This window comes from Apteryx mantelli, chromosome 14 (genome assembly GCF_036417845.1).
Source record: "Apteryx mantelli isolate bAptMan1 chromosome 14, bAptMan1.hap1, whole genome shotgun sequence".
Taxonomy (NCBI): domain Eukaryota; kingdom Metazoa; phylum Chordata; class Aves; order Apterygiformes; family Apterygidae; genus Apteryx; species Apteryx mantelli.
Genome location: NC_089991.1, coordinates 6,765,492 through 6,781,445, shown reverse-complemented (window position 1 = coordinate 6,781,445; position 15,954 = coordinate 6,765,492). Strand labels below are relative to the sequence as shown.

At 49.8% G+C, this 15,954-nt stretch overlaps 2 protein-coding genes across 4 annotated transcripts in view; one reads left to right on the top strand and one right to left on the bottom strand.

Annotated features, from left to right (window-relative positions):
* MGAT4B (alpha-1,3-mannosyl-glycoprotein 4-beta-N-acetylglucosaminyltransferase B) overlaps positions 1-5,611 on the top strand; it is a 55,729-nt gene extending 50,118 nt beyond the window's left edge. The window contains exons 10-15 of the mRNA XM_067304759.1: positions 286-393; positions 1,818-2,011; positions 2,394-2,472; positions 2,719-2,806; positions 4,076-4,188; positions 4,449-5,611. Of these exons, the coding sequence (XP_067160860.1) occupies positions 286-393; positions 1,818-2,011; positions 2,394-2,472; positions 2,719-2,806; positions 4,076-4,188; positions 4,449-4,472 (606 nt within the window). The 3' untranslated portion in view covers positions 4,473-5,611. The remainder of the gene's footprint in view (positions 1-285; positions 394-1,817; positions 2,012-2,393; positions 2,473-2,718; positions 2,807-4,075; positions 4,189-4,448) is intronic.
* Positions 4,943-15,179, bottom strand: LTC4S (leukotriene C4 synthase). Of its 3 annotated transcripts, none has more exons than XR_010885623.1 (5): positions 9,152-12,518; positions 7,186-7,256; positions 6,704-6,785; positions 5,994-6,621; positions 4,943-5,878 (listed from the first exon to the last, which is right to left on the bottom strand). XR_010885623.1 is itself a non-coding variant. In XM_067304761.1 (5 exons), exons 1-5 carry the CDS (start codon positions 15,129-15,131, stop codon positions 6,474-6,476), a joined length of 459 nt encoding a protein of 152 aa, XP_067160862.1. In that variant the 5' UTR covers positions 15,132-15,179; the 3' UTR covers positions 4,943-6,473. The 3 variants fall into 3 exon arrangements, 2 of the variants coding, with proteins under 2 accessions (XP_067160862.1, XP_067160861.1); XM_067304761.1 differs by adding an exon at positions 15,074-15,179 and having other exon boundaries at positions 4,943-6,621; positions 9,152-9,251; XM_067304760.1 differs by having other exon boundaries at positions 4,943-6,621.
* Between the last annotated feature and the right edge of the window lie 775 nt (positions 15,180-15,954).

Below are 15,954 nucleotides of genomic sequence, written 5' to 3'. Positions count from 1 at the left end.
GCCTGGCAAGGAGGGCTTTGGCACTGCCACCTGTGAAGTCCAGCTGCTCACCAAACCCCTGTGGGTGACCAGCTGAGCGGCAAGGATAGACTCCTCCAAAGCGCAATTAGAAGTCCTCCTGTTGCCAAATCAAAGCCAAAATAACTTAAAGATATATTGATAGCTGGTCAGGGCTGTTTATCACTTCTCTTTCCCCGGGGATCTGGTCTTGCCTGTGTCTGTTCCTCTTGTGCTTGGGCACTGCAAGGTTTAAGTGCGGGGCCTTGCGGGATTTTCTCGTTTCAGAAACACTGCGACAGGCAGAAGGCAAACCTGAGGATCCGCTTCAAGCCCTCGCTCTTCCAGCACGTGGGAACCCACTCCTCCTTGGCCGGGAAGATACAGAAGCTGAAAGTAGGTACCTGGCACTGCGGCGTGGCGCGCTTTGACGACCAGCACGCGGCCTTTCTGCCGCACGGTGCACGCGGGAACTGGCGCCTTTGGGGAAGAGTAGTTGCGGTAGTTAGTCCGATAGGTCTGTGGCACTGGATTTATGTGCGGCAGTTGTATTCCTTTCTGGATTGCGCTGGACTAGCGCGTAGCTACCACGTGTCAGCACGGTGATAACACGTACCGGATCACGTGCCCCTCGGGGAGAGGAGACAGGCTCCTCTGCTCCTGATCTCCACCTGCTTTTCTGACACAGGTAACCGAGGCATCACCTGAGCTCCTGCAAACTTAAATGAAATATTTTAAGACGTTTAATAAACTGCCCTCTCTTTGCCTTTCCCTCGCCTAGCAGGGCGCTGGGTTCGAGCGCCCCTGCCGAGAGGCAGGGAGACGTGGGGGCTTCACCCGGGGGGTTTCCAGGGAGGCATCGGACCAAGGAGGGACCTTCTGCTCCAGAGGTTTTAAATGGATGGAAGGAAACAAGTTCCCAGTCAGGAAATAAGGTCTTTTAATTGGGGAAGGTTCTGGCCTGGTTTTAAAGAGGCCAAGGAAGATTTGCCAGCCCAGCTTCCCTGGTCCTGCTTCGGACAGATGGTGCCGGGTGCAGCCTTGCTCGGGTGCTGGCTGTCCTGGCCGCGCGTCCTGGGTGTCGAAACACGGGGCAATGATTTTGAAGCACCAGCTGAAAAACCCCGGCTGGCCAACTCCTGGGTTTGTTTGACTTCGTTCCCACTCATCTCCTTATTCTGGAGATCTGCTGTTAGGCAAACTAGAGCTTGCTGCTTAAGAGCTTAAATTGTGTGTGTGTTTAAACAACCGTAATAGTAACAAAATTAAGCCTCACCCAGCTATGCAAATGGACTCACAGCCACACATCCCTGTGCTGTGCTCGGTTCTGCCTAACTGGTCCCCACTGAAGCTAGGTAAATGGTAGAATCCAGTGCGTATCCCAGTGCAGGACCCTTCAGGCCATATAGTCCAGTCACTTTACACCAGAGTCAGCCTCCCAGCAGTGTTTTCCCTGGGTTTAAGGGTTTTTTCTGTTTGAACTGAAAGCTCCTAGGGTAGGGACATGGTTTCAGGCTGTTGTGGTACGCTTGGCACAATACAGCCTTTTTTTTGATGCTGGTTCAGAGCACTGAATGATGGCTCTTCTGCGAGTTTTGCTGCCTCTTCTGAAGGTTTGTTCTCCTGGGATCCAGCTTCTAAAAGTTGCCCAGAATTGCCCTGTCTGGTGCCTTCCCCAAATCATTTCCATCCCTCATCCCTCTGTGCTGTGCAAATCGAGAGCTTTTCGTCTGCATTGCCTTGTTGCTGGAGACCCTGTTTCTCACGGGTTGAAAGCAGCTCATGACCCTTTTCTGCCCTTCTGCTTTGTGTGCCTTAAGGACAAAGACTTTGGAAAGCAGGCGCTGCGGAAAGAGCACATCAACCCTCCTGCAGAGGTGAGCACCAGCCTGAAAACCTACCAGCACTTCACCTTGGAGAAGGCTTACCTGCGAGAGGACTTCTTCTGGGCCTTCACTCCCACTGCAGGAGACTTCATCAGATTCAGATTCTTCAAACCACTCCGCATCGAAAGGCCAGTGTCTCCGGGGCTTGGCGGGAGGCAGGGAGAGCCCGCTGCATGCAGGGATGCTTTCCTTTTGTTCTTCCTACTCGCCCATCTGTTTCTTGCCCTTCTCCATTGCTGCTTGGCTCCCCAGGAAGCAGCGGCTTTTGCCAGGGGAGGATAATTTGGCCCTTGGCGTGTGCACTGGAGCCCTTTGCTTTCCTGCACTTACATGCAAGCCATCCACGATTTGCTAACCTGGCTCAGAAGGTCTCCTTCCAAAACCCGTGCGCTTTTGGGAAGGTGAAGGTGCCTGTTAGACTGAGAAGTCTGATGGCTCACCCCAGGTGGAAGACACCTTGTCCCCTCTCAAGCAGCACTTGGGTCTCAATGGCTTTGGTCTCTGTCGCAGGTTCTTCTTCCGCAGCGGGAACATCGAGCACCCAGAAGACAAACTCTTCAATACAACTGTGGAGGTTTTGCCGTTTGACGTATGTGATTTATCAAGCATTGGGGCAGGGAGGAGTGGGAAGAATGCGAGGTGGAAAGCCAAAAGCTGCTGCGCGTCTCCTCCGAATGGCCCAGGGTGCTCGCGGGGGGGGGGGGGCTGCTCTGGGGTTATTGCAGTTGCTTGGGGGTTGTGGGTGGCTCTCGTTTCCCTTGCGTCCTGCCCGCCCGTGCGGGAGTCCCCGTGCTCTTGGCACTGGCCTTGCGCTAAGCCGCTCTCTTTCCCGCAGAGCCTCCAGTCGGATAAGGAAGCCTTGCAGGAGGGACGAGGCACAGCCTTCAAATACCGCAGGACGTCAGATGGCTACATACAGATAGGTAGGTTAGCGCTCAGCGCGGCGAGCTGCCTGCTGGGCTTCATAATGCACCTCCAGATGCTGAGCTTCAGATGAGTAAGACCATTATTTCCGTTTGCTTGGAAAAGAGGCACAGTCATTAAGTAAGTCTTCTTTTTGCTTGCCAGAAGTCAGACCGGAATGGGTTTTAATCATTGCCCTCTCCTGCATAGGGCCCCACTGCCTTCCTTCCCTTCTTAGAGTAGGTGTCGTCTTTAGTTAATTTTCAGTCCTACATTTCTGCCTGTCTCTGCTCTGCGGCAGGATCAAATATTCAGATTATCCCTAAAAGACATTTGTTTGACCTGTTCTTAAAAACCTTCACCAAGGGGGGGGAAATTTTGCACTGATCCCCTGTAGCCTCTTTCAGTACTTAGGCCACTTGCAGCTTAAAATATTGCTCCTGATACTTGAGCTTGCTTTATTTCTTGTCCTGCCCTTGGACGAGAACAATCGATCGTCATCCTACAGCGATGCATTGTAAAGACCCTGTGTCCCTGCTAAGACTGCTTTTTTTTTATAGACAAATAAAAAAGAAAGTCCCTGGAATTCATAGCTTTTTGCCTTTTTAAGCATTCTTCATCATGCTATCTGGTTTCTCTCAGCTACATTTATTTCAAAAATAGCACCCAGCATGGGACGGAGCAACACGCTGAGCCCTCGCTAGTACTATGGAAATAATAATTGGCACCTGTAATGGCTTACTTGCCCCCCCCATGTTTTGTAGCCTGAAACGCTGGTGGTCTCATATAGGACAGTGCTGCAGGCGTCTTGGCTTTCAGTGCACGCTGTCCCGTCACAGCACTGACCCCAGCCAAATAGTTCCTGTTCCTTGTTGTTTATCTGTTTTTTCCCCCTTTTCTAAGTGTAGCATTTTGCACTTTATTGAATGCCAGGTTTCTGCTTTTCAGACCGCATCTCTGCTTACAGCAATCGCTCATATACATGACCGGAGTTTTGCTTCCCTGGGGAGGGAGGGGAAATCACTGTCCAGCTGGAGTTACTCAGGGAGGCAGTCGCAGCCCCTCTCCTGTCCCGAGCAAAGGGAGCATCCCAGTGCCTGGATTCCTGGTCTGGGGCGCTGAGAAATCCTTCCTGGGACTTTGGAGCTGGGGGGGGGGGGGGGGGGGGGGGAAAAGTCCTCAGTGCTGGGGAGGAAAAAAACCCAAAAACCCAGCAGCACTATTCACCGGGCAGCTGCCCGAGGCGCCCTGGCTCCTGTCCCCGTTTAACCGCTTTGCCCCCTCTCCAGGCTCCTTCTCCAAGGGCGTTGCGGAAGGAGAAGTCGACCCCTCCTTTGGGCCCCTGGAGGCGATCAGGCTGGCCATCCAGACGGACTCCCCGGTGTGGATCATCCTGAGCGAGGTAATTGGGGCTGCCGGCTTGGGAAAAGGGCATGAGCCGGGCCTAGGGCGCCCTCAGCTAGCCTGGGGCGAGGGGCTGAGGCTCCTGCCCGACCCGTTGCCTTCCCATGAGGAAGCCAGCGGGAGGGAGAAAAGGCCCCCACAGCAGGAACAGCCCTTTAAATCAGCCTTTCTCCACTATCTTGTATTAAATCCTGCCCCTATCGCACACCGTGCCGGTGCTGCAATTGCCTGAGCCTGATTACTTCCTTCTCCCTTCAGATTTTTATCAAAAAAGCGGAGTGAAAGGGCCGTGACGAAGAGCGGGCACATGTAGCTCCTCGGTCCTTCTCCCTCCCCGCCCTCGACGTCCTCCCCGGGTCTGCGGCAGCCGGGGCTCGGCCGCGGGAGCGCAGCGCCTTGCCGCCTGCTCCGAGCCGAGCCGAGCCGGGGGCAGCACAGTCCCCGCGCGGCGCTGCAGCAGGAGAAACGCGCCGGCTGCACCAGCCTCAGCGACCCAGCAGCGAGGCCAGCGCTGGCGTAACCGGCTGCAGCTGCCGGGGCCAGACAGACCTTCCTCTGGAAGAACAGCAGAAGAAAAGAAACGGAAAAAAAAAAAACAAAAACCCAACAAGCCGACCCCGCTATCCGGTGCAAAGGTTTGGTTTGGCTCCCCCAGGCAAGGCCCAGGCTCTCGCTAATCCCCGCGCGGGTGGGTCACTGGCGCGTGCCGCTCAGGGCACGCCGACACGCAGGGCCGTTTGGCGTTGGGACGAGCTTTAGCAAGACTGGAAGCACCTTCAGCCCAGGAAAAGGCTGCTGCCAGCTGCCCTGGGGCCGGCGGGGGCCCCGTTAAAGCCGAGTCCCACAGCCTGAGCCCTGCTTTGCAGGCTGCTGTGCGGGGAAGGAAACAGCCGGGCGCTGCCGTCCGCAGCCGCCCCCGGCCGTGCGTTAAGCGAGGGGAAAGACTGACCCTCCTGGGGGTGGAGGAGCAATGAACGCGGAGGGGGGAGGTTAGTGCTATGAGTATGGCAGGGAAAAACAAAAAACAAAAAAGAAACAAGCCACACTGTGCCTGCCAGCATTGAACACAGCCCCTTAACTCACGGTGAAGTCTCCAGTGTCTTCATGCCGTGAGAGCGAGTGCAGACTCCATCTTTTTGAATAACTGGTTCAGTTATTGATTGGTGTGAATTTTTGGAAAAAAAGGAAAAAGAAAAAAAAAGAAAAAGTAGTCCAGTTTGAAAATAGTAGGGATTAGTGTAATATTTCAGAACAATTTTCTGGAATCCCAATGTCTCCTCAGCTATACACTGGAATGCATTATACTACTTTAACGTGCTGTATTTTTTATTATTGGATACATTTGATTTTTCAAGTACATCTCTATATATATAAATATATAAAACAATGTGCACTGTAATAAAAGCTAAATTTAAACCTTTGATGCAGCAGTGGAAGTCCCTTACAAGCAGGGAGCCGCTTGCTTTGCGTCTCCTTCCTTCCTCCCCCTTCTCCTCTCCTGTTCGCTACCCTGGTGCTGCTGTTTCCTGCTGTTTCCGTAGCCCATGTGCCAGCCCCGACTGCACCAGAAATGCGGCAATTCCTCAGCATTTGCCTCTACCTCACAGGCCAAAAGCATTGCTTGTACAGGGGAAAGCACCTGGAGCACTAGTGGGTGCCAGGTGTTTTTGTCCTAATACCACAGAAACCTGTTGTTAAAAAAGAAATTATGAAAACTGTAGTTATTTAAACTAACACCAGCTATTGGAAGAAAATAAAAGAAAACTCTTTCTGCAGTTTTCCTGGAAGAATGCGCTTCCCCACCTATAGTCTTGAGGATGAAATGCGCTGCATCTTTTAAGCCTTGCGTGCGAGCCGGCAGGGAGCCGCGCGGCCGCGGGCTGCTCTCCGCTGCCTCCAAGGCCGGTGGAGCCTGGGGAGGCCGCGCTGCAGCCCGGCCGCTGCGGCAGGGCAGGGCCAGACCCCGACTTGGTTTTGGGTGACATCAGGGCCGCATCGAGGTCACAGAAGTCAGTGAGGAAACACAGACGCAAGCAGGGTTTGGGGCTGAAGGTCTTGGACAAGGTCACCCGGAGCCCTGCCCGCGCTGGCGCCTCTTCTCCCAGGAGCCAGTACCGGCAAGGCGCCGCGTTCTCGTGCCCGCTCCCACAGCATCCGACAAGCGCAGGCGGGTTTCTTGTGGCAAAAAGTTCAGTTTTCTGGTCTGCGGATCACGGCGGTGAGGAGGGCCGGTGCCGGGAGCGAGGCAGAGCGGGGAGCGCCGCCGGCCGCGCGGGGTCTCTCCTACCAGGCGAAGAGGAGCCGGAGCCGGCGGCCCAGCGCCGTTTCCGCCACGGCGGAGCTGAGGGACACGAAGTGGCCGAGGAGGCCGGCGACGGCCAGCCCCAGCAGCAGCCACAGGAGCCGGGCGCTGGCGTAGAGGGGCCCCAGCCTGCGCGGGAGAGGGGGTCAGCGGGGCGGCCGCGGGGCGAACCCACCCGCCCGCCTGCCGTCCCCGCCGCCGCCGTACTCACCGCCCGTGCGGGGCCCGCGCGTAGCCGCGGAAGTACTGCAGACGGGCACAGAGGTAGAGCAGCCCTGCGGCCGCCGCCGCACCTGTGGGGACACGGCCACGAGTCCGCGCCGCGAGCCGAAACGCTTCGCCGCGCCGCCACCGCCACGCGCCCCAGCCCAGGGATATTCCGGGCGTTTCGGTAGTTCTTCTCCTTTCCCTCTTTATTAAAGGCAGAAATGTCTCCCCCCCCCCACCGCCCCAGTTCCTTCTTTCAGTCGCCTTTGGGTTTTGGCTCCCAGCCCTCGCCGTCGGGGCCCTTCCTCGCTTCTCCGCTGCAAAGGGGCCCCGGCGCCCTAAATCCGCCCCCCGTCAGCCCGCGGGTGACTAATTGCTTGGGATGCGGCTTTCCGCCCGGACACCGCAGTTGGAGAAGCCTGTTGCGTTACAAGGGGATTTAAATTAGGGTTCCCCTGGTCTGTGTGGGGTTTCCCCCCCCCTTACCTTGATGGAAGAAGATACCAGCCACCCAGAGGAGCGAGACGAAGATCGGGAAGTATTCGGAGCAGTTCACCCTAGCAAGAACCAGAAATAAGCGTTAAAACCACGTCCCCAGGCTCCGGAGAGAGTGGGGTTAACCGAGCTAAGGGGGGGACACTGGAGCAAACTGAACGGATCGGTCAGGGGTATGGCAGTGCCACACTGGGGAGAAAAAGCCTTTTCTATAACTGAGGACAACCAACACCCACCGTATTTTATGGAAAAAGAAAACCCCAAACCCTTGGCAGCGTTTGCCTCCCCCCAAATTCACACTGACGCTCCAGATGCAGCAAACAGCAGTAGAAACGGGGATCCGAGAGCTATGGTGCTGCAGCTGGAGCCGCTGCCCACGCGGTGCCCGCTGCTGCCAGGAGAGTTTCCCTAAAGTTATTTCAGGAGCGGTCTCTTCCCCTTCGCGGAGCACCAGCCAAATTTTGGTATAACGCAGAAGTCACGTGCTCCAAGCAGGAGCGTCCCACCAGCCCTCATCCAGCAGAAGGGGATGGGGTCTGCAGCCACGCTTGCTTGCTTTCCTTTTTTTCTTTGTTGAGTGACAAAAATACAGGTTTTCTGCAAGAAAGAACTGGTGCGTGTTGGGAGCTGCGCTGTTAAAGACACAATAGTCTTGCTTCTCAAGTTCTCCTGCGATTTTACAGTTCCCTAGAGAATTATCTTAAATTTGGCCCCCACAAAAGAAGTTACGAAGCCTTGGAGAGCCAGGCCAGATTGGGAGTTGGAAAAAAGTTTGAAGACTGTTACACTGCAAATGCAGTCGGAGCCTCAGTGAGGCTGCCAGGTTTCCATAAGTAAGTAATAAATCAATTCCTCCCCCCCCCTTCTTTTCTTTGTCTTCTTTCCCCCAAGTATATCAAAACAAACGATCCATCTGCATCCTTTTCCACAGGGGAAAGGAGAAAGGAAGGAGAAAAACAAAACAAAAAGAAATACTTTCTCCAGCTCAAGTCCTCTGGGGTCATGTCCTCCCCCGAACGCAACGGAGAGCCGCTCAGTGCCGCGTCTCCCAGCGCGAACGCAGCTGAGCGCGTTCAGTTAAGAGCAGCATCAACAGCGACCCGCTGGGAAAAGGCTGACGCCTCCCATGCAGCTTGGCCTTTCACTGCATCGCAAAGGGACCAAAGCAAGCGTTTCTGCCACTCCACGGACGTTTCCTGCGTGCCAGCAGGGAAACACACCTGCTCCGTTCAGAGTTTACCAGCTCCGACCTGTCTCTTTCGATTGCTGATGAATCGGCACGACCAAGACGGACGATGATCCCGGGGCTTGCTGGAAGCCCGAGGGATCTGCAAACCCTTCCCAGTTCAGCTCCAGCATCTCTCTCTCTCCATAGGAGCAGAGCAAAAAGCAGCAGCCCCCAGCACGGGCTCCCGAGTGCTGCCTTTCACATTACGATGGGGAGGGAGAAAAAAGAAGAAAAAAGTCCTCATAGTTGGTTTGGCCAGCAAGGCCCTTTGCTTCAATTCAACAGCAAAGCCATACAAGCAAATAGCAGGTTATTAATGCAACTTTGGCTATTCTCATGCTTTGGAGCCACCATTAATATTAAACTTACTCAATGATTTTAATGCATTAATACCAAGCACCTTTACTGAGTCTTCTGCAGGGCTACTAATTTGTAATTTGTCTGTCACGATGCCAGAGCAAGTATCATCATTGCTGGGCAAAAACGAGACATCCTAGCCAAAGCAAAATGCTCAGCCTCAAAAATCAGCATCGCAGCCCACGTAAGGCGCTTGCTCACTGCTCCAAGCTCTCATACTTTTACATCTGCAGTCGAAAAAAGAAAGAAAAAAAAAAAAAGCAAATACCAGCAGGAATAAGTGAAAAGGTGATTTCAGTCAGCCTTTCCTGGAAGCAGCAGCATTTCACTCAAGTCATATCTAGATATGTAATCGCCAAGTCAAAACCTTACTGAGCTCTGAAGATTCGCTCGAATTCAGGGTGGCCCGTCGTCTCCGGAGGAGAGATCTTGTACTTCCGCCTGGCATAGATCACCTGCAGTGCAAAATAGGCTAAAAAACAAACACACATGCGTAAAAGGTAACAGTCTGGCAGCATTGCACCTGGCCAAGCTTTATGGAGCTTGGATCCAAGCAAGGAGTTAGAAGAAGACAGCTGATACCATCTAGGTTCACAGTCCAGGTCTGTAAAAAAGGTCATGCACAACCTGGAATAAGTGTGCTATTTATTTCATGCTTGCACTTTAAGTTCAGATTTGGTTATCCAAGCGAGGTGCACGGAGGGACGTGGCAGCGGCGGCGGCGCTTTGCATCGCAATCTCACCAGCAGCAACTGAGCCCTCGGTGCGGTTTCGAAGCGGATCAGACACATCCAGGGCGCGCGTCGCCCGGGGCCCTGCCCTAATGCCAGCAGCACAGGTGAAAACATCAGCGAGCCCACACCCCATCACAAGATTATTATTATTATTTTTAGTCTCGCAGTACTTGGAGCATCAGGACCCCCTCGAGCAGCAATGTGGTTAGCACTTTGCAGGGTGCCCCGCGGGCGTGCAGCTCCCGCGCACCAGTCACCCAGCATCAGCCAAGCCGTGAAGCCCTGGGATATTAAGCCAATTAGGGATGTTCCTAATCATGGCATTATATGGAAATTGGGGGGGGGGGGGGATTTCTTCTTCACCCCATTCCCTCAGGCAGCCCCAAGGCTCAAAGCCGTTCCCTGGGAGCGGATGCGCTGCCAGCGATGACTGCGAGCCTGCTCCGGATTTGGGCCAAGGCACTTGTCCAGCGTCTGCTACATCACTCATATGTAAGGGACACACAGTCATTTTTATCACGATGAAAATCCGTTAACATGAAGATTTGGAGGCTGTTTCACTGTTTGATTAAAGTCCTTATTCCCACAGGTGATTGGTGCTGTTGCAAGTATTTATGCTTTAAGTGCACTGTTACATTTTTATTGGAAATGATGATTTTGGTATACAAGTACACAGCTAAATTACCTACAACAAAACCATTGTGGCAGCATGCAGCTAAGCAAGCCGCTCGGATCAGCAAGGTCCTCACGCGGCACAGGTTCACGGGGCATCGGAAAGACGGGCCAGGAGCTGGGCTGCAGGGACTCTGCTGCCGGCTGCCTTATTCTAACAAGGAATTTAAAAGCAGAACAGCGGCATAGAGAAAGGAAAGTAGAGACAGATGTTGCAAGATTAAAGACAAGACAGATCCATGTATGCCTGCAGAAGAGCATTAGAGCATATGTAGAGGAAGAGGGAATTAGAAATGTAAATAAACTGATGTTACGTGACATGAGTATTATACAATATATTATACATTTAAATATACACAGAAAATAATTTAAGAAAATATACATGTGTTCTTGTGCCTTACACACTGCATGGAAGAGCCCAGCCCCAAACATGAGGTGCTGGGAGAGAAAGGTGAGGAGGAACAAATATACTGGTTATTCCGTGTGTCACATGCCGATGGTGGCTGAGGATCTCATCCTGCCCATGTGATGTGCCAGACTGCAACACACCATCTCCCCCGTAAAACCAGACAGATAGGTCTGAAGTAATGCAAAACCTGCAATTCAGCAGCGGCAGGCAGATCTCCGGGAAAAGATTATGAAGTGCGATCGCCTCGTTACCTCCTCTTCCCATCAGACGAGCACATCTCTCCTGTGCAATTATTCAGTGTTTTCACAACGCCCAATCCCAGGCACCTCTCCAAAAAAATGGAGCTGAAGCTACTGCGCTGCGCACGGATCTGGGTTGGGACACAAACCAGCGAATGTCAGGCACCGGCCGTCGTCCTGCCACAGCATCCCTGCTGCTGCCGAGCACACGGAAAGTAGTTTTGGACCCAATCACTCCATCAGCTTCATGCTCCGCATCTTGCCTTGCCTAACCAGGGCAAATTTCCCAGCAATTGCTGCAGCAGATCCCTTGTGCTTAGGGACGGACCACATGCAAGACAACGACCACCCAAGAGCAGCAAGAGCCCTTCTGGGAAGGACTCGCCGCGCTCCAGGACTGACGCAACGCTGCAGCGCGAGGACGAAGAACGACACTCCAAAAGCAGCAGTTCTCAGGAAGAGGTGCTGAAAAACCCCGTTGTACAAGTCTTCTATGCAGGGGAGACTTTTTGGAGAAAGAGTTTAATCTGTTCAGCAGAACCTTTAAAACCAACTTCCTATGATTCATATCTTGAGGTGAAACTGCTGTGTTGAATGGCTAGTAAGGACCGAGCTCTCCCTGCAGTTTTTCCCTCTCGGTGGGAATATCAACAGGACTTTCACCCTCTACTTGATTATGTCCATAAACTTGCCAAACCATATTACAACTGGCATCTGTCACACTTGAGTGAACCTGGCAAACCAGCCTTGCAGGGACTGACAGACAGCGACATTGCAAAAGCTCTATTTCCTTTGAAGCCATACTAAAAAGGGAAAAAAAGAACCAGTTCTGGTAGCAGCGTTCTTGCAGTTGTTCAACGCAGGGCAGCAGCATGCATTTCCCCAGCGCTAAGCTCAGCGCCTTGCTAGACTGAACAGAATTAAATCTTAAATCTGAATCAAGGTGACATTAGCGCACACATTACTAGTGGAGAAAAGAGAGATATTCCTAAGTATTTTGTAATTGCTCCCTTGCTTCCCAAGTAGAGACCATGAGATTAGGCTACTTTGTCCAATCTAACATAGACAGAGGACACCACGTTTGCTATTATGGCTTTACACCTACGTGTGGTTTGCAGAGCATGAAAGTGTAAAATGCCTCGGGCGGTAAACTTTAGAAGACACTAAGTTCCTGTAAAACAAGCATATATATTTAACCGAGACAAAGGTGCTATTCAGAGATCGGCTACTGAGGGATTCCCAATGGAAGGGATTCAGCAATGTTTCTATAACTTTCAATTTTAAATTTTGCCTCTTTTATTCTGTTTGCATATTTTTCCTGTTTGCATACAACACTCCCTCCATCCCCACTTAGTTTAACAATAAAAAGATTTGTAAGAAAAAAGAAATCTTCCATTGGTTGGTATTTCTCAGTAAATTGTTGAGGGAAATTACTGATAATTCAGCAATCTCCAACACTGCTCTCCGAGTAGCACATTCGTGTTTTAAATAAGGCTTACGTTGAGATATTTGTCATCTAATGGCTAAGAATACAGACTGCTCAGAGAATCCCATCCAAACACTTTTGAGTAGAGAGGTTCAAGAGCTCTAAGGCAAACAAATCCAGTAATTAAAAAAAAGCAAATGTTCCTGATCAAACCTTCCCTTATAGAAAGGTGAAGATTTTAATTTGAAAATTTATACCATTTTACTAATTCTTACATTCTAAATATGCTTATGTCTTGCCAAAAAGAGATCTCTCTTTGGCAAGAGATCTCAAAAATCTGAAAAATTTCTCATGGGGAATTGTCCAATGGACAGAGAGGCGTAAAGTTAAAGCAAAATGTGGTTGCACATTTAGAGTCTAAACTCCACAGTTTCCACTTTGCTGCTGAGACTGAGCTCTGGCATACTAAAACGGGATTTCATGGTCCTGTTTCAACAATGAGCTCACTTCCACAGCTGGCAACGCTGGAAGTCAGAGCAATATTGTAACTAGGGTCAAAAAAGCTTTTTAGCTCCTATCTGTGGTAACACAAGACTAAACCTTCCAGTTCCACGTGGTCATATCCAATTCCCTATATTACAGTACTTTATGAACAATTCTTTACTCCAGCATAGTTGACGTTAGCATGAATTAAAGTGAAATGCGCAACGGGCCCATTTCAGCTCTCCCTGCTCATCCCCAGAATATTCAAAAAATGCTAATTTTAAAACAATTTAGACCAGGAACACATAGCACATTCCAAAGACTCACGCTATCAAATCAAAATTTAAAATTCAATGCGTCACACCTCCCTCTCCCATTACACCCCTGCAATATATTTATGAGGGATGCACACGTCGGGCTTTGATACTACATACATACTTTGGTCTCCCTCCCGCCCTGTTGTTAAAAACTTTTCCCTGCCAACCCTGAACCCACGGGAGACAACGCAGGTTATTCCCCAGGGTGCATGAAGCAGTGGAGGCTTCTCAGCAGCAGCAATGCCTGCTCCAGACCCCAATTTTCCCCAGTCCCTCCCTCATGCCAGGCAGGAGGAGCACAGCCACCCACCTCCTCCACCCTCCAGAAACTTGCACCACAGTGCTGAAGGGCAGAGAGCTTCGCCCCAAGGTGCCACAAACACACACCGCAGGTAGATAGCTCAGAAACACTTTCTTCTTGCTAAATGGTCAAAACCAACACATCTGCTTGATCTGAGAGCAGGTGCTCTGAGTTCCTTGGAAGACTTCTGCATCTATTCCAGACCCGAAGGGCTTGCAGGCTCAAAAGCTGGCTCAGTTTTTCCAGCTGTACCAGTTGGACAGAGGGTTTCCCTCCCTGCAGACCCTGTGTCCAGAAAGACATCTGTCTACACTCCCTTCACAAAATGACTGAGGGCAGGAGGTGGTCTCCAGCACACTGAAGACCACTGGAGAGGGTGGTCATTTTGGACGGGGCCAGTTCTCCCACGGGTTCTCTGGACAAGACCTCTTCACCAGCAGCGATGGAAGAAGGTCTTTATTTGCGAAGCATGTGAAGAGTGACCATCACAAGTGACCCTCCTAAGAGCAAGGTTGGTGCACAAGCTTTCACTGAGCTTTAAGCATTAATTTTCTTACAACCATGATGGAAAAGAAAGGTTTCACATTAGATCATATTGTCACAGGCTCATTTAGAAAATACTTTTTCTAAGCTAATTAACATGTCCAGCTGTGAACTCTCAAGAAATTAGTTTTACTCTTTATGAATAAGTTTTGGAGTGTTAGTGAAACCTTTCATTACACAGAGACTGATGCCACAGAAAGTAGAAAAAAATCGAGCTTAAATAGGCATCTGACTAAGATTCTTTTATCTCTAATTTCATTACCCCCTGAGTGACACCGATTATCTTCTCACTTAATCATCGTCTTTGCTTAAACAGCTCAAACACTTGCTGATGGTCGTAGTCTGCCAGTCATTTTACTCTCATCTTAATCATTACTGCTTAAATCAAGGTATTTTGTTTTGTAATGCTAATTAAAAAATTTACTTGTTTCAACCTTTCATGCATCTCTGATGGTACAAAAACACGTTCTAAGTAGAAAGCTGGGCATGAGCTAAGAACCCTGCGAAAGAGAGTTCAAGGCTTGCAGCTCTGTAATGCGATGTTTGAGCTAACATACCACCCCAAATTGATGCACTGGTTTCCAAATTACTTTGGGCTGTCAACACTTATTTGTCACATGCTCAGCACAACTGAGCTATATGAATTGAATAAATAGTGGTCACAGAGAAGAAATACCTGTGTACTTCAAGCTATTTTCCATATGCATTCTTGTCACAAACTATTCATGTCCACACATGCATTTGTGCATCAACTTTTCATCGATACAGCTAACTAAGAGAATGTCCTCACTGAGCTTGCCTTTATTTTGGCTACCTGCAGCAACTTTAAATCTTATAAATTACCTCATAAAATTCAATCATGGAAAATATTTCACCTTAAAAACATTCAATTGTTGGAATTGCTCTAAGTTTAAAAGTAAAACTTAACTTCCACTTCCTTCTGGGATGCAGGCTTTGAGGTTTGCAAATCATTTTAGCCTAAAATTAAATAATGAACTTCCTCATGCGTAACACTTCCATATGGAAGAGCTGAACAATTTGCATTATTTTACCATGCTGGACAACAGCAGTTTTCATTCCCAGAGGCTACAAGCACAGTACAGGAACCAAGTACCACAAAGTTTAATACAATCAGCTTAATACTATGTAGTATATATAAAGGACATTTACCTTGCTCCAGGACTCCCAGAACAGTGACGGTGGCTAGCAGGTCTATCTGATTTCTCATGTTGCTCACTACTGACTGCGGACCAAAAAGTTAGTCAAGTGTAATGAGTGTACGACTGCTCTCTGTTTCCCTCTCCCACCCTCCCACTAAAGCATTCTCTGTAGCACAGCCTTCTTATTGCTCTGCAGCAGCACGTGTTTCCTCCACAACATTAACCCTCCCCACGCCACAGAACAATCTTCCAGCAGAGCTTTTGTGCTCACCAAAATTGAAAACTCCTGCAATTTTATTTACAGATTTTCTACCAAGTCAGAATGACTTATTACTGGCAATTCAAATGTGATGGGTTTTTTTCCAACCCTTTTATTACTAGTTTTAATCAGTTCTAAAGCATCTAAATTATGTGTAAGATTGTAAAAAATATATATATATATATATTATATATATATAAACCAGCATTTAGAAATTAATGACTTGGCCTTCCCCTCTTAATCTGAGTACCATAGTTGACCATGTGAAAGATCTTCTATACTTTAGCTACAATACTTTAATTCTGTTACTGGAGTCTACACTTTTTTCTTTTTTCTTTTTTTTTTTAAAGCATTCAGGTGTTTAGCCTCTTAACTGCTCCTGTAAGTTTACCAAATAGAGTACAGTCCTTGTTCAGTGCTCAGTCACTTTTTGCAGTTTTCTGGGGTTTTCAAATTCTGCAGAACAAGCATTTTCCTGGCTAAAAGACAGAATACAAGTTCTTAGTTCAGGATGGATGGCATGCACAGGATGCAGAAACAAGCTGACCTTCAGAAATGTTAAATTGACATCAGGCTAAAATTATATTGTCAAATGTAAAGCTTGAAAAATGGAAGTACCTTAGCCCTGAATA

Bases quoted from the DNA above. Each gene is read 5' to 3' on its own strand.
- LTC4S (XM_067304760.1), bottom strand. From the start codon at position 9,399: ATGACCTTTTTTACAGACCTGGACTGTGAACCTAGATGGTATCAGCTG. The intron at 7,257-9,151 runs GTAAGGTTTTGA...GGTTCTTGCTAG, and splicing joins GAGCGAATCTTCAGAGCTCA to GGTGAACTGCTCCGAATACT. The intron at 6,786-7,185 runs GTAAGGGGGGGG...GTGTCCCCACAG, and splicing joins TGGTATCTTCTTCCATCAAG to GTGCGGCGGCGGCCGCAGGG.